Here is an 18,779-nt window from a genome sequence, read left to right as displayed (position 1 = left end):
CCGTTTGGTTATTTCAACATCGCCCTCAGACTACCTTGGAAGTTTCAACTTGATACTTTAAGCTGTTTTTAGCTATTGCTGATGCACACTTTGGACAATTTACATGCACATAGTGTGTTTTGATTTAGTACAAAATCCCTCAAAGCGTTTCCTGAAAGTCTCAGCTTAATACCCTTAGCTTCAATAGTAGTAAAAGCCGTTGCAGTAGTAAAAGTATTAGTAGATAATTTCGGAGACCACACTGCCTTTCCATGACGATAAAATAAAAAGTTCAAAATAGGGATAAAATCCTTTTTAATAGACAGTGTATAATAAATTTCACAAAAAAATACCAGATATTTCGGTCACATATAGAGTGACCGTCATCGGTAGTAAAACTAAACTAAAACAATTTACAACAAATGTTTATATTCTAAATCAAATAACATTACATATTGTTTAAATCTCTAATTCTTATCAAAGCAAAGGCAGAAGCTAGCCTCTTTGACCTTCTTGGATTCGGTTCATTAGCGTTCAATGATATACCATCAAACAGTTCGTGGTAACGAACTGTAAGTATGGAGCGACCTTGCTCAATAGCAACAGAAAATCTAAAATCCGGAATTTTGATACCAATTGATACATCAAAAGAATCAAATTTTAATGATGATTTAAAAAGTATAAGTTTCATAAAGTTTAATTATACCTATCAAAAGTTAAGCGCCTGAGAAAATTTGGCTGATTTTTGAAAAAAGGGGGAAAGACCCCCTAAAAGTTATAGAACCTTAATAAAAATAACACCACCATATTCAGCGTATCAGAGAGCCCTACTGTAGAGGTTTCAAGCTCCTATCTACAAAAATGTGGAATTTCCCATTTTTTGCCAGAAGAAAGATCACGGATGCGTGTTTATTTATTTTTTTATTTTTTTTTTCTTTTCCCCAGAGGTGATCGTATCGACCCAGTGGTCATAGAATATCGTGGGAGGGCTCATTGAAACGAAAATTAAAAGTTGTAGTGCCCTTTTTAAGTGACCAAAAAAATGGAGGGCAACTAGGCCCCCTCCTACGCTCATTTTTTTCCCAGAGGCAGCCGATCAAAATTTTGAGATAGCCATTTTGTTCAATATGGTCGAAAATATTATAACTATGTCTTTTAGGATAACTTAATCCCTCGAAGCCCCCAGGGGGAGGGCTGAAAGTTATGAACTTTACCCAATGTTAACATATATAGTATTGGTTATTGGGAAGTGTACAGACGTTTTCAGGGGGAATTTTTTCTGGTAGTGGGGGTGGGGGGTGGGTTGGGGGTTATATGGGAGGATCTTTTCATGAAGGAAGTTTTCATGGGGGAAGGGACATTGCTATGAAAGGGGCGCCGGATTTTCCATCATTATTTAAAAAAAATCAGAAATTAAATGTAAAAAAACAAGTTTTTCAACTGGAAGTAAGGAGCAACATCAAAACTTAAAACGAACAAAATATATTAGCTATATGATTGGGTTCACCTTCTAGTCAATGCCTCGCTCTTTAAGGCAAAGATTTTTTAGTACTTTCATAAGAGCTATTTATTCTAAATAACGGCCTTTGTGATTAAGGGGTCATTTTTAAAGAATTGGAACAACATTTTGTTTACTTATTCAATAACGGTGAACCAAAATAAAAGCTGTATTAACTAATAAACGATCAGAAATTAAATAAAAAACAAGTTTTTTAAACTGAAAGTAAGGAGCAACATTAAAACTTAAAACGAACAGAAATTATTCTGTATATGAAAGGGGCTGTCCCCTCCTCAACGCCTTGCTCTTTACGCTAAAGTTTTACTCTTTCTCACAACTCTATTTTTTAAAACAATAAAAAAATTTTAGCGTAAAGAGCAAGGCGTTGAGGAGGGGACAGCCCCTTTCATATACGGAATAATTTCTGTTCGTTTTAAGTTTTAATGTTGCTCCTTGCTTTCAGTTTTAAAAAACTTGTTTTTTTATTTTTTGGACAAAGGACAACTACATTGGGTGAATTGAACTTTACTCTGTCAGATTTTAATAAATTATCATAGATAGAGTTCAGCCCATATTCACCTGTATCCCGATTCAAAGCATTTGTTTTAAATTGTTTTAGTTTAGTTTTACTACTGATTAACTAAAAAAACAAGTTTTTTTAACTGAAAGTAAGGAGCGACATTAAAACTTAAAACGAACAGAAATTATTCTGTATATTAAAGGGGCTTTCTCCTCCTCAACACCTCGCTCTTTACGCTAAAGTTTGACTCTGTCTCACAACTTTATTTCTTAAAACAATAAAAACTTTAGCGTTAAGAGCGAGGCGTTGAGAAAGGGACAGCCCCTTTCACATACGCAATAATTTCTGTTCGTTTTAAGTTTTAATGTCGGTCCTTACTTTCAGTTAAAAAAACTTGTTTTTTTATCTAATTTCTAAATATTTTTGACTTAAGACAGTTTTGGCTTTAACTAACTGTATGTGAATAATTAAAAAAAAATTAGCATAATAATTTTCCTTTTTTTGGCTAATTGGCTTTCTCGAAATTTTGTTCTGACGTAACTTACGAATTAATTTACATTACGAATTTCTATATTCGTATGTTTTTATTGCGTATATTAGGGAGTTCGCTCCTTAGTCAATACCTCGCTCTTTACGCTAATGTTTGAATTTTGTCCAAATCATAAACCCCTGAATCACAAAGGCCGGTTAATTAGAATAGATGGCTCTTTTGAAAGTACTAAAAAAAAACTGTAGCGTAAAGAGCGAGGTATTGACTACAGGACAAACCCCCTCATATACGTAATAATTTCTGTTCGTTTTAAGTTTTAATGTTGCTTCTTACTTTCAGTTGAAAAAAACCTGTTTTTTTATTTAATTTCTGATTGTTTTTAAATAATGCTGTGAAATTTGGCGCCCCCTTAATAGAATAGTCCCTCCCCCTAAGTAAATATCCATTTTGGAAATATCATCCCACTTATTGCTGACTCAAACCTCACGCCCTTCATAGAAAAAAAAATCCTCATTAACACACCTGTATGCGTGCCAATAAACAACGCATTTCGTAAACAATGGGCAAAGTTAATAACTTGCGGCCCTTCCCCAGAGACTCTTTGCGGACTAATTAATTCTCAAAGACATATTTGTAAGATTTTCGCCTTTTCTGAACTAAATAGCTATTTCAAAATTTTAATTAGGTGACTTCGGAAAAAAAGAGCGTGGGAGGGGGTCAAGATGCCCTCCAATTTTTTCGGCCGCTCAAAACGGATACTAGAACTTTTAATTTTTCGTTCTAATGAGCCCTCTAACGATATTCTAGGACCACTGGGTCAATACGATTATCCCTGGGAAAAAGAAGACGAAAAAAAAACAAAAAAATAAACACGCATCCGTGATCTTTCTTCTGGCAAAAAATGAAAAATTCCACATTTTTCTAGATGGGAGCCTGAAACCTCTACAGTAGGGTTCTCTGATACGCTGAATATGATGGTGTGATTTTCATTAAGGTTCTATAACTTTTAGGAGGTCTCTTCCCCTTTTTTCAAAAATAAGCCAAATTTTCTCAGGCGCGTAACTTTTGATGGGTAAGATTAAACTTGATGAAACTTATATAATTGAAACCACAAGTAAAATTTGATTCTTTTGATGTATCTATTGGTATCAAAATTCCGTTTTTTAGACTTACGGTTACCATTGAGCCGGGTCGCTCCTTACTTACAGTTCGTTACCACGAACTGTTTGATGACGGTCACTGTATATGTGACCGAAATATCTGGTATTTTTTTGTGAAATTTATTATACACTGTCTATTAAAAAGGATTTTATCCCTATTTTGAACTTTTTATTTTAAAAGTATTAGTAGTAGTATGCACATACTTTTTTACATCCCCTCAGGATACTCTGATAGTTTTAGTATAGTATCCTAATCACTTCGTGGGATGTTGCTGGTACGTCATTTTGACAACCTGCATATAGATAGTTTGTTTTGATTTAGTTAAACATCATTTCAATATTTCCTGAAATTATCACTTTATTATCTTTACTTTTAGAAATAGTTACAGTTGTAATAGTAGTAGTAGTAGCAGCAGCAGGAGTAGTAGTGGTAGTAGTTGTAGTAGTAGTAGCAGTGGTAGTTGTAGTAGTAGTGGTTGCAGTAGTAACCATGGTATTAGTAATTTAGTAGTAGCAGTAGCAGTAGTAGAAGTAATAGTAGTAGTAGTAGTAGAACCAAAAGTAGTTGTTATAGTAGCATGCAAATACTGCCTATTGGTATGTTCAACATCCCCTGTAACATACCCTGTAAGTTTCAACTTAATTCTCCAATATTTTCCAGAAATATTGCTGGTACACTCTTTTGGCAGCCTGCATGCACATAGTGTGTTTAAATTTAATTCAATTTCCTCATCAATATTTCGTATAATTTTTACCTTTATACCCTTAGCCTTAGCAATAGTAGTCGTCGCGGTAGTTTCATCTGAAGTAGCAGTAGCAGCAATTCTAATAACAGCAGTAGCATTAGTAGTATACAAATATTGTCGTTAGATCAGTTTAAAATTCTCCTCATTATGCCCTGAAAATTTTAACTTAGTGCTCTAAGCTAATCCTAAGATATTGCTGATATCTTCTTTCTACAACCTATTTGCATATAGCGTGATTTGGTTCATTTCAACTTCCCCCTCAACATTCCCTGAAAATTGCACCTTAATACCCTTAGCTTTAGTAGTACTGACAGTAGAAATAGTAGTTATATCAGTAGTGATAGTAATAGTTGTTGTAGCAGTAGCAATAACAGTAGCATTAGCTTGCGCAAGTCAATTAATCATCCCCTTCATCATTCTGAAAGTTAAGAATTAATACCCCATGCCAGTTCTGCGATAATCGTTTTTGACAACCTGCATGGACATAGTGTTTTGGCTTAGTTCAACATTCCTGTCGACATTCCCTGAAAGCTCCATCTGACTACCCTTAGCCTTTTTGTAAGCCAAAGGTCAAACTTGCCCCTTTTCCGGTAACAAATACTATATGTAAATAATGAGAGAATTGCATAACTTACAGCCCTTGCCCCATGGGCTGTAGGGGGATGGGTGATGTTGACACCCCAAGAAGCACAGTTACTGGACCTTTCAACTATGCTGAACAAAATGGCTATCTTGAAATCTTGATCCGATAAACTTTGCAGAAAAAGGTACGTAGGAGGGGATGGGCTCCCCTCCAATATCTTTTGACTTTTAAGGTAACGCTTTGATAAGAGCAATCCTTAATGCCTTAGTGTTCTTTATCGATCCTGTCAGTTATACTATAAATACTACTTTTGTCTGCTACTAAGCTAAGTGTATTAAGGTGAAAATTTTAGGGAATATTGCGGTGGAAGTTGAACTAAACAAGACAAAGTATGGAAACAAGTATGGAAATAATTTGTCTAAACTACTACTGTTACTACTGCTACTATTCCTAATACAACGACTACTACTGCTAAGGCTAAGAGTATGAAGGTGAAAATTATAAGGAATATTGAGGGAGAATTTGAATTAAATAAACTTAAACAATGTGCTTGCAGGTAGTTAAAAGGATCTCAGTAATATATTAGGAATAGATCGGAGTATGAAGTTGAAACTTAAAGGGAATGTTTTTTTTTTAAGAAATCGGCATTCCATAGCTTTCTATCTTTCTAAATCCTCACATACATAGTTTTATCTCTCCTATTACATTTTATCTACCCTTTTCCTAAATACAATAATAATTATTGTTTTTTTTTTAATAATTCTTCATCCATATTTTTACGATACAACAATTTCAACACTTCCCTTTCCACACATCCACGGCGACAAGGGGTTGCAAAACGAAAAAATAGTAAAGAAGAGAGAAACGCGGATTATACGAGCCAATGAAAAAAGTATACTATAATGCAAATATTTCGGTCAAGACCTCCTCTTGTCCAAAGAGTCCACTATAATAAAGTAAATTATTAGTAAATTATTAAATAATGAAGTAAATTATTAGTGATTTTTATTTCATTACCGTACACTGAGGTCGGTCAAGCGGAGGTCTTGACCTAAATATTTGGATTATAGTCTACGTTCTTCACTGGCTCGTATAATTCTTGTTTCTCTCTTCTTTACTATTGTTTCGTTTTCGTCATGATTAGCCAGTGTGGTCTTAGAAATTATATACAAGGGGTTGCTCCCATTCATTAGGCCTATAACATATAACATTCATTAGGCCTATAGCATATAAAATTAAAATACAAATTTACAATACATACGCATTTTTGAACTAAAAAAACACTTTTCATTACATTCACATAATTAACACAAATTAAAAAACATAACACCAAAAGTATGGATGAATTACAAGAAGCCTGGGTTAAGGTAGCTTGTAAATTGAGATGACTTAATTTTATTATTTACTAGAAAATAATAATAAACAGCTTTAGTAATTGAAAAAAATTATGCTTATTTCGTGAAAACCATGTCTACAACTAGGCTCGTTGCTGTGTGATTTGATTTTTGTCAAAATTGCATCAATTTCATAAATTTGAAATCTCTTAACTAGGTTGAGATGATTTGAGGTTTTCAAGTCAACATTATGGAATAATTGAGGAATAAAAGAAAATGCACAATTATCTGTTCCTTTTCAGTAAACTGCGTGCAAGAAAAGCAAGCTTCATACGGAACAGGCGATAAAATTAATACAGATTATGTTTCTGTAAATATTTTTGCAAAACAATAAAGATGTTTCAAGTATTTAGTTAAAATTATTAACAATTTAGTATGTCGTCCAAAACAAAAAATATATTATTTAATAGTTGGATTCCTTTTATAGGATTTACAGTATGGCTTTGGAGTGAAATTATTATTTATAACATGAACAAGGAGTTGGAAAATAGAACACTGAAAAATAAAGTGAAGGAATTGCAATATCATCGTGCAGAAGGACTTATAAGTGAGCAGAAAATTATTAAAAATGTAAAAGAGATGAACAATACTTTGGACAGACTTTCTGACCTCTTAGAGACAAAACGAAAAAGGAATGCACTGCAAAGAATAAGGCTAAGCGCAGTGACAAAAGAAAATAAAAAACTGGAAGAGCAGCATACATTACTGAAGGAAGAGATTTTAAATTCTGGAGTGGCTAGGGCAGACGAATTACGACAAACCGATATCAAATACGGCTCATGTTTTCAAGGATCCGCATCATTGAACACAAGTGAGAACACTAGAGGTAAAGAAGCAAATCGTACTCCCTTCCTCCAAGTTCTCCCACCTCCACCACCTCTACCAAAGCTTTAACAACGTAATTTATCAGGGTTTGCTGTTGAACATTTGCTTTCACCAATTTCTGCAAAAATAACTAACTCTACATGTTTGTGATTTTTTTGGTGGGCTTTGTATATCTAGGAGCCTCAAATGCCCAATATCTACGGCTAAATTAATTGTTCAATGAAAGGATTATATAATTAAATAGTTCTCCATAGTTAATGCGTATACCGTTTCAATTAAGAAATGAAAATGATAGCTCTAAGTGTTTGTGATTTGTTTGTGAGCTTTGTATATTACGAGCCTAAAGTGACCAATATCCTTAGCTAAAAAAGTCGTTTAGTAAAATAGCCATGTAATAAATAGTTCTCCTAAGTTAAAACGTAAATTACTTCTGAAAACAGATAATTTAAGAAACTTAGAAAAGGACTAACTTTGTTAGAAATTGAAAGCTCCAGTATCCTTTTTGGTGGTAAATAATGATGAATTGGAATAAGATACAGTTTTTTTTTTTTTACAAGAAATTGTATTTTGTGGCAGCATAGCAACTGGCAAGGTAATATAGCACAAATGAATTTTGAAAAGCTCAGTTATTTCAGATAGTTTAAATTTTAGGAGGTTTTTTGGGGTGAACGACAATTAGACCTTATATGGACCTCAAATTGTGACTTTGAGTTGGAAAGAAAGATAAATCTAAGGATTATATACGTATCCTGGCTATCAAAATCGCAAATCTACAATATTTTAGGTACGGCCTGATGATGCATCTCAAATTTTATATTAAAGAACGAACCCCAGGTTCAACCGACGTCATCATACAGTTTCACTGTAACGTCATTTAGGTTGCAACCTACGATTATGACGTCATTAATAATCTTTTATACAAAGATGCAGTTTTTTTATTATAAAAATAGATTTTATTTTTAGCTTTATGTTCTGGCAATTAAAAAAACAAGTAGATGTAGTAATTTTCTTTAAAATGAAATATTAAACAGGTCTCTACGATGTTCCAGTGCCTCACTAGCAGAGGAGAAAAAATAAATTAGAAAAGAGGACACATTCGTTCTGTCCATGTCAGCGATTTTCCTTGTTATTTAAGCCACGGAACTGTAAGTCTTCTAAACGGGTTTTGGCCGTGACGATTCTAGTGTTGTAATTTTTGGTTTGATCCGACGGCATTTTTGGGATTTTGGGACATTGTTTGGAATTTCCTTAAACATGTTTTCCAAGTAACATTTTACCTTTAACACTAATTTAGATAACAGTTACCATTGCTGAATCAGCTAAAAATGGCAATTCTTTCTCGACGGCTTTTTTTGGTACATATGTTTTTCAATTTTTGATTACTATGGGCCATGGTTTGTATCTTACAAGGTTGCAGCTACCGCTCCAACCATGGTGGGGGTTGAGTTACATGACGGTTGAACTAAAAAGGGCTTTAGTTGAACAATGGCTCATTAACTGGGGCTGAATTAAACGGGGGCTCAGTTGCGAAAGGGTCGAGTTAAAAAGGGGTTCAGTTGTGTGAGAGTTCAATTAAAGGGTGTTCCGTTGCTCGGGATTCAGTTGAACGAGGGTACAATTAAGTGGGGTTCAGTTGAATAGGGGCTCAGTTAAAGAGGATTTTAGTTACACGAAGGTTTATTTATAAGAACACCACTTCGCATTAATATGTTAATAAAATACAAAGTAAATCAGTTTAGTTCTATGAATCTTTAAAATAAATGTCAGAAATATTTTCCTCGCTCGAGAAGTACGGATCAGTGCAACAAATATGTATCACCCTGCAGCATCCTTATTTAAGCTCAGTCTAAATGAAAGGAGATTAATTCATAACAACCTCCCCCCATGCCCTGTTCTATTTTAATGTGAAGGCTCTTCGAGAGCTAGAAAATTTGGGCATTGAAATACACTATTTTAAGCATTCGCATTCCCTCTCCCTCCGCCTTCACAATAGCCGATTGATCCAACAACCCTCCTTATTAATGACTGATGCGCAATTATACATCACTAAGCATAATTTCATGCCAATTCAACTGAACCAACTGAGGTATGCTAAGCACCAAAATAAAAACCTATATCAATCATTTATCTTGTATAGACTTCGTGACTTCTTAGGAACGAACGCGCCATGTGCGGATTACTTCGTCAGAAACTCGGAAGCTCAGTTTACAGTTTCTATACTTTTAATTTGATTGGGTGTCTCAAAACTTTCAACAGAAAATTCCTAAAAAAAAATTTCAATAGACTGGTTCTTCTTTGTGGCAAAATCGTAATTGTTACCACAAAATAGCAGGAAATGCACAATATTCTTGGTAGTTCAAAAAGTACAATAGAAATTTTAATTTTCATTCGGATTAGCCCTATCCTGAATTTCTAGGACCCTTGACTCGATACGGTCACCCCTGGGTTAAAAAGCAAACAAACAAATAAACACGCACCCAAACGTGCAAAAAAAAATACACATAAATACACTTCTTCTGTCAAAAAATACACAATTCAACGTTTTTGTAGGCAAGAGCCTAAAGCTACTGCAATAAGGTTCTTTGATATTCTGAATCTGATGGTGTAATTTGCACTAGGATAGCTTGATTTGCTTGGTGGTGTTTCTCCCCTATCGAAAATTAGGCACATTTTCCCAGGCTCGCAGCCTTTGATTGGTAATATTAAACTTAATGAATCTTATATATTTGGAATCGGGGCTGCAGCGGTAGCTGGAACCTAATAAAAGACAAACACGTCCCGTAGTATAAAAAAAAGTCCGAAACTCCTAAACAGAGTGTCCCATCAAAACAAACAAAATTAAAATACATTGGCTTAAAAAATAAGGAAGGTTGCTGCAACTACGAAATTCTGCATGAGAAACATCTTTTTTTTCTGCCATTTTTTTTTGGCTCCATAGCTAACTGGACACTGGAACATCATAAGGGCTGTTTTAAAAGGAAATGGCTGCATCTAGTGCTTTTTGTACAGAAAAAAAAAATATTTGAAATAAATAAGCGTAAGAAGCCAATTCTTTAGATGTATTCCTTTTTTTAGAGTTTTGTGTATTATTGGGTTGAGTTGCTCCTTGCTTACAGTTCGTTTACTAGAGAAGCATCATTTTTGGACTTAATTAATCAATTATTATTTTGGACTTTAATTCTTCAATTAAGCAATAGTTCGATTGGTTCTTTGATCATGTCATCATGAGCTGTAATTGAATTTAAATTCTCTGCCATAACTCAGTGATTCTGAACCCTCTGCAATTTTATTTTTGTGGTTTATGTTTTGGTAGAGAATTTAAATTCAAACAGGTTTATTCAATTAATTGGAATGGAGAATACTCACTGTGATTTATGCATGCACGTGGCTTAAGAACGAGAGGTGAAACAAAGGCATATTGATGTTAAAGTGCAGGAATATTGTACTACTTTTTATATGTGCAAACCTTATTATATCCAAGGTAGAGGGGTTTCTGTATACCCCTGGACGAACCGATGTAACTGTATCGCTAGATTCATTTGAAACCATGTTCCTAAAAAAAACGAAGAAATTTAATTATTTTACTTATAAGAATCTAACTGATTTTAGGATAATAAAAAATCCTCTGGATTAGTGTTGTTTTACAATTATTAAAAAAATCAAATACATTATATAGTTGATAAATTTTTTGGTTGTAAATTTCTGGCATCAGCTCGATCATTTTCAGAAACAGTTTAAAAACATTTTAAAGAATCAAAAGTTTTTCTAAGAAAAGTAATGAGCCATATTAAAAGAATACTGAATGGAAATAAAGTCATGTAATAATTCAAACTTGAAACAAACGGGAATGGCTAGTAGTGAATAAATTAAACCCAAAAAGATCGGAAATTAAATTTGATAATCCAGTTCAACTTAAAAAAACAGAAACTATCACAAGGTGGAGCAAAGCTATCACCTTCTGTACCTTTTAAGGGCGAAAGCATCATCTGTGCTGTAGTGAGAATGATTTGTATTTGAGTAGTGTGTTTTTATTTGACCTTGTAGATTGCTGCTTGCATTGTCCAACTGTATTGCCACACAATTTCCAAATGAATTGGTTTGCCCCCTTTTTTACGACGTCACACGCTTTCTAGTGAGTTCCGCACGCGAATCCAAAACATGAACTCATGTTTTGCTTTAATTTTATTCATTATAAGCAATGATTGAACCATCATTATTCGTGGAGCCCTTTACATACCCATCGTATTATCCTGCTGGAACGCCGAGACGGACCGTGAAAATGCCTTTTCAAACACCTAATACAGGTCTTCCACATCTAACACAGCTTTAGTTTTCAGAGCATAGTATCGCTTTTCTACCTGAACACGCCAAAAGCTTTTCTCAGCAAGCTGTAGCACCCGACCTGCGTCATACTGGTTTGAATGCTTTACATTTTCGTGGACAACTTTTTGAACAATATTTTGTCGGTGCATGTTTTTGTTGAACGTGATCGCATTCAATGGATAAATCTGAATCAGGAAACTATTATGGCCGATAACCATGTGAGCGTTACAAGGTTTATTAAAGACTGCTACGAAAGGCTTAGCTACGAAACAGAATGCAGTTGTACGTGAATAAGTAATGCTACCATCATAATTCACCGGATCAACGTGGCTAATATGCTGAACATTTCAATAGCCAAGATGTCATGGCCATTGTGGGTACTATTGGACCACCAGATTTCTTCACAACTATGATTTGCAATCCTGATTGGCCCTAAATTAAAGAAGCAAAACATATCTTATCTGATGATAAAGAACTTGTCACAGAGCAGTCCACTCAAGATCGTCCCGATCTCATTGCTCGAATTGCGAAACAAATATTTGATGAAATAATCAATGATTTTGATAAGAAATATTTGGAGAGATGGCAGCAAGTGTGTATACCATTAAATTTCAAAACCTGGACTACCGCATATGCATTAGATATTGATCATAAATCCTGGTGATTGAACCCATAACCATCTCTAAATGGATGATCTAATTCAGATGAAATTACAAATACCAACAAAACTGTATTACGAGAATTAGTGCTAAAATGAATGATTGATAATCCACCTGGAGTTTAGTTAAATCCCAATGCCAGTTGTATGAGTAGCTGACCAGCAATATTAAGCTTAAGACCATCTTTTTCATGCTAAGTTTCCTTTTGAATTAATTGTATTTAAACTCTGCAAATTTTGTTTTTCTGTTGAAGTTTTGTTTCTGTCTAGTATATTTAAATCTTAGTTAGCAGTTGAAAATTATAATAATAGAAAAATCGAAAAAAATATAAGAACAATTTTTATTAATATTAAGAAAAACCTAAGGAATGGAAAATGGAAAATTGCAGTGCCTCTTCAGTTTTCCATTGCAATACAATTCAGTTATATCTCTAGCGGATGATGGAAATCAAAAGTCTCACCATTGTCATTACCCCAAATTGGATCAAAATAATAAAACAGGATTTTCATATGACCTTTCTGTTTATCAAGGAGACTCCGATCACCGAGTTACACGTGATAATGGTCATGTCGCCACAAATAATGCTTATTTACTGAAAAAATTTCAATGTCACATCAATATTGGAATATGTTGGTAGGATAGGTCCGGTAAAGTATTCATATGAATATATCCACAAAGGACATGATTAGGCTTCAATAAAGATTATTGAAAATCGACGAAGTTTGGTTTACAATTAAGCAACCACCATAGTGGAAGGACGCTACATTACACCGGCTGAAGCATGCTGGCGACTATGTGGTCATGAAATCCATAGAACATGTCTTTCAATGTTTGAATATTCATTTACCTGGGAAATACTGAATGCAAGACATCGACCAAGCCCATGAAGATTTGGTAGATATTGGACAACAGAGCTCAATGTTATAAGTGTATTTTCGACATAACCAGACGTTGAAACAAATGCAAACAAACCGAAAATTTTACCACTATTTTCAAAAGCCTGAAAAATATAAATGGAATGGGAAAACGAGTACATGGGAACAACAAATCCGTTGATCGCGTTTTGCTGGTAGAATTCACGACGTAAGTGTTGTAGTTCATCCAGAATGCTTCTATTTGCAAGAACTTCTACATCATGTGAAGGATACAACAAGTTTTGAATATCTACTTACTGTGAATCACATCGTTATGCGACATGTAACAAACAAACATGCCTATTCCATGGCGTTGTATTTGACGATAAACAGTGGATAGGTGACTTAACAGAATCAGGACTGCCCAAAATGCCTTCTCTGATGTGAATGCTCTTCGTTCACGTTTTTGTCTTCGGACATCTTCTAGATCCAAGAGGTCCTTTGAAAAATATTCAAAATCAGTTGGCAGAGGATTTTATTCTGCATGCAGGATGAAATGATATATCTGAAGATACTGCAATCAAACGTGCTTACCGTGTTATTGCATTCAAGTTAAATACGATGGCAATAGATGATCGAAATTTTAGTTTTGGAACGATATGGTATGGACGACATTGAGACATGCTACGATGACCAAAACATGGAATTTCAAAATTCTAATGAGTCAGCTGCTACTAGAGAAAGTATGTATCGGCTTTTGCAAGTAGAACCAATTTAAATTGTGAAAAGTATGTCACAGGCTGCTAGTAATCCTAATTATGCTGGAAAAAAAGTTTCATCATAGACAGACCAGGCGGTACCGCTGGTCTTTTGTGTACATACTCTTATATGATATTCTGATATTCAGTGTTGAATTAAAATCAAGTTCGTGAACTGTGATGAAAAAGTTGAGAGTCATCGCTAATTGTAAAAAAAAAGCCAAGATAGATTTTCTGAGTGAGGGGCAAAGCTGTTATAAGCCTTTTCCAGAATTGTATAAAGATGATGGCATTTCACCTGTTGACAGATGGTCTATCATTCAACCAAGGGCAGAACTGATGTACATAGGCGTGAAATATGGGTAATTCAAATAGTCTTTGAGTTTTATGAGCCATTTGAAGGCAATCGGAGACTCAAATAAAAAATTTTCAAAGATTTATTACTGACCATGTCCACAGTACTTTGAAGGCAATCGGGCAACTGAGATTGTTCATGTTATATGAGCTTTATCTTTTGGGAAAGCCCATTGGAATTGCAATGGAGGTTGAAGTCATTGGAACCCTTCAAGGTTGTATGAATCCCCTCGGGGGCCCTTTATTTTCCCGTGGAAAGTGTAGCAAACAAAGGTGATTCAGTTGGAGGTTGCTACTAACAACGAGATTCAATATATCCAAACTTGCCATATGCCAAGTTCCCGGGCCCGGCCTCAAAATCGGCTACATAGTTCTTTTCATATTGGTGTCTCTGGCCACGAAAACGATCTAAAAAGTTCACAAACTTAAGGAAGAGCTTGTAGTTTTCCCAGTGTGGTTGCATCAAACATATGGTAACGCCATCACATCAAGAAGAGGCTCACATTGTCTGTGGTTAGAAGAAAAGCGATAATGAGAATCAATATCTGGCCCCATAAATAAAAGCCTGTCGCGTAGCCGGGCTGAAGTCAAATAATTGACAAGAATTTTGCTGTTATAGTTAAAAAAGAAAAGTTATAATTAAAATTGAGAATAATGTTAATGTTAAAATTAAAAAGATTTAAAGTCATTTTGTTTTTAATCACCATGCAAATGATGCTCAGGCCTTGCGAAGATTTAAAAGGTGATACCACCATTTCTCCTGTTAGTGATATTTTTCTGTTAGCTTTTTGGTTCGGCTTGATTATTAATTTTAATTTCTCTGCCGTCTAGGATTCATTGATTCATCTATAGCATTATTTTTTGTCTTTGTGTTTGATTATTCATTTTAGTTTCTGTTCGATTTGGGTTAAAAATTAAGTGCTGTTTGTTCTTAACTGATACAGTTTTATTATTGATGAATATCATGAATATCTGTAAGTTTTAGTCAGTTTTTTGCCTAAAAATTAAAATGTTGGATTGTAATTTAAAGGTTGGACACAATTTGAAGATTCGACCAAAGTTTTTCATCAATTGATTAAATTAATTAAATTGCTCGTGTATCAAATAAATCTTTCCTTAACTATTTTACCAACAGCTGCAACCTAGTAACGAAAGAACCACGGAATGTAGTAACAGACATCTAAAGAATAAGTTTTATAAGAACTGGTTGGCGGCAAAATTTTGCCCCATTTAGCAGCTTCAGGAATGGTAACTATCATTTTGATTAATCCTAATATCAAAATGTTATCCTGAATACCAATTGATGGGAATTTGGAAAAATAGCCTGAAAGCCCTCAAAATTGATTTCGAATGGAGCTGAAAGTTGAACTATTAGAATCTCCAATAATGAAAACCCCTCAGAGGAAAGTAGCCACCCCCTACCTTGAACAACAAGGAAAATAATTTTTTGCATTGGTTGCACTGATGCGTCTGCTTTTTTTCCACTTTTCTTTTTGTTGACACTAGTGGGGAATTTGACCGATAACTCATTTGAAAGGTCATTTTAAGAGCCCATTTGAAAGAAAGTTGAAATATCTATTGTGTTTTGCAGTTAATAAAGATGATATTATAATAAAATTTAATTTTTGACAAAAAACTACATCTTCGTATACAAGACATATTAAGATGCATATGCAAGATACAACTCAAGTATCTCTTTTTGAAAAAAGATATGATATCATAATAAATTGATTATATATGGTAGATTGAGGCAATATATGCAATTAATCTGAAAAGAATCCTTTTATGTTACGTATGTTACATTTAGATTTTGTTCATTTGTTTAAATAAATGCCTGTCAAGGTAATTTAGTGGAAAGAGTTCTTTTCTGTTGTTTTAAAAAATGACGTCACGATTAAGGACAATTAGACCTGTTTCCATAATATTTCTTTGTCTTAGTTGAAGCTCCCTTTGTCAGGAAATTTCAGTTGAGGTTCTTTGTTTTTCATGAAGTGATTTTCCTTGTTTTTCAAGATGTACGCTTTAAGCCATCAGATTAGGGTTTGTTAAAACGGCAATTTTAATGGTGCATTTTTTTTTCTATCTAATATCATATTTCTAGAGTTTCAGACCCTTTTCCGAAATTATTAAAAAATTCTGTTGAATCAAAAGTACGTCATATTTCTGAGTCAGCGTCTACTCAAAATGTTTCTCATGAAAGAGTTTCTTGGAATACATATTTTTACACTTTTGGTTTCTAAGGACTTTGGTTCTCTTATTACAAAGTTGCAGCTGTTGCTGCAAACAATAATATATACTATTATAACCAGAGAAGTTAGGATTATTGTTCTACTGAAGGTAAAAGACACTCGTAGTATCGCAAACGGCTTACATTTTGTCACAATGTATGTTAGACTTCTAAACTGCATTTTCTTAGTAGACTTTCCCTCGACATATCCAAAAAATAATATCTCGCAAAAAAACAAGTAAAATTTCATCTAATCGTCCAGCTAGTAAAAAATGAGTAAATATATTTTTATTCAACATATATTTTATTGAAATATTCATCATACAGTAAGAAATTATATGAAAAAAACCGAAAGCTGCAACTCGCATCAAAAGAACAAGATGCTGAAATCATCAGATCCGTCAGTTTCTGATCTATTCTTTTCTCCTGACAGAATTATGATATTGTTTCTACGTTTTTCTCATAGAATTATTACAACGTGTTTAAGGAATAGGAAAATTCTCCTTGTGTCTGCATGTTTTCACAACCTTTTCCTGTAATTTTCATTATAAAAAATTAAATAAAAAAATTATTCAAAGCCAAACTCAAAATATAAATTTAATTGGATAGGTGAATAAAGATCTCAGCTATCAAATTATAGGTAGAGTTTTTGTCTTATATGAAAACATAAATATCGTGTGACTATGGAATAATAACACACTAAAAACTTGGTAAAAAACAAAAGTACGAAGAACAATAGGGAAATCTTTTTGCAAGACAGTGGAGATAATTTAAATGAATATTTCGGCCATATGTCCAAGGGCCGTCCTCAGCAAGACAAAAATATATGAAAGAAAAAAGACTCACAACAACACTTAACGAATAAAACCAAAAATTAAAAAAAATTTCAAAGCAGTCCCAGTATACTTACTTCAATACAGTTCAGCAAGATCTGATAAGAAGTGAGTTAAAAGCCGGCAATCTATTGAAATGAAAGATAAATAAATCTAAAATTTACTCCTATTGTTAATATAGCCTTTTTGGTACTCACATAAAGAATCTGGTTATAACTGGCTCTTAGTTAATGTCTATTGGTTTTATTTATTTATTTAAAATATTTTGTAAGATCATTTTTAGTTAAATTTGTGTATAGAGCATTTAGTGTATATTCCCCCAAGTCCCTATTTAAGGAAATATTATTATTAATCTTAAGTCTGATTTCAATTGATTCTCGGACTACCTGCTTTATGCCTAGGTCATTGCGAATAAGGGCGGATTCATCAAAAAGTATATTGTGGCCAGGATTTTCAAAAATATGGCAACCTAATGCAGAATCAAATGAAACAACGGAAATACTAGAATTTAGAGCTTTGACTATATCATCATTATGATGTTGTATGCGCTTTTCTAAATTCTGGCGTATCCTACCTACATAATATTTGCCAAAATTGTATGGTATTTGGTAGACCCCTCTTTGGCGAGTAACTGGAGTTTTATCTTTACCAGAATTTAGAAAATTTTGATTCGAAAATTATTTGTGAATACTACATACAGATTATTTTTTGTGCAAACTTTTTTAAGATTTGTAGTGATTTTTGGGATGTAGGGGAGGTAAATTATGTTTAAAGGCTTGTCAGAAATATCACATGGTAAACTATCATTAATTTTACGGGAATGTATCTCCAGTCTACAATTAATTACACTATTAATAAATAAAATAGGATACCAATTTCCATAGGATACCACTCTATAGTTTGTTGATGCTTTTTTGGTTTTTATGGCTTTTAATCTTTAAAATTGGTCTTTGAAGAGCTTTACTAGTGAGAAAAAAAGAAAAAATTCATAAGAAACTTGGTTTATAATAAATATTACTCTAACAAGTAGAGATTCCTTTAAAAAACATTCAGAATCGTCTTTGAATGTTTTATAAGCTTCAAGCATAGTCATTTTCGGTTTTCCACAAAAAATACTACAAAAAACTAATTTTTACTTTTTTCGATTTCGACTATGCAAAATATCATTCGACTTTCCACAGAGACTAGCAACAACAGTCTGCTATAATGTGCTTTAATCAAAAGAGCGACCCATGCTAGTAATACCTAAATCTTAAAGCCTAAAATTTCGTTGTAGTATATGCATCGACTGACATTTTTTTCAGGCTGATTACAAATATGTAAAATTTAAAATTTAAAACAAATATGAGTAGGAAGGGGTCAGAAAGCACAGGGCGACACCACTGCTGCCATCTATAATTTAGTCTAACTCTGACCCCAAACCATATATGGGCATATTACTCCCTAGGGGAAATGGATATCCGAGAAATTGATTGCGTAACCTAACTTAATATCTCCGAACGAGACTCCATATATGGGCATAGAATCCCTAGGGGAACTAAATTTCCGAGAAATTGATTGCGTAACCTAACCTAAC

The 18,779-nt window shown here is 33.7% G+C and overlaps 1 protein-coding gene across 1 annotated transcript in view; it reads right to left on the bottom strand.

Moving 5' to 3' along the window:
- The window catches only part of LOC148954504 (uncharacterized), a 548,520-nt gene that overhangs the window by 54,476 nt on the left and 475,265 nt on the right, over positions 1-18,779 (bottom strand). Inside the window, exon 15 of the mRNA XM_089086303.1 lies at positions 10,662-10,748. Within this exon, the coding sequence (XP_088942429.1) occupies positions 10,662-10,748 (87 nt within the window). The remainder of the gene's footprint in view (positions 1-10,661; positions 10,749-18,779) is intronic.

The sequence above is a fragment of the Artemia sp. Qi Xiang Cuo genome, chromosome 3, assembly GCF_049724085.1.
Source record: "Artemia sp. Qi Xiang Cuo chromosome 3, ASM4972408v1, whole genome shotgun sequence".
NCBI lineage: Eukaryota > Metazoa > Arthropoda > Branchiopoda > Anostraca > Artemiidae > Artemia > Artemia sp. Qi Xiang Cuo.
This window is presented reverse-complemented; position numbering and strand designations above follow the sequence as displayed.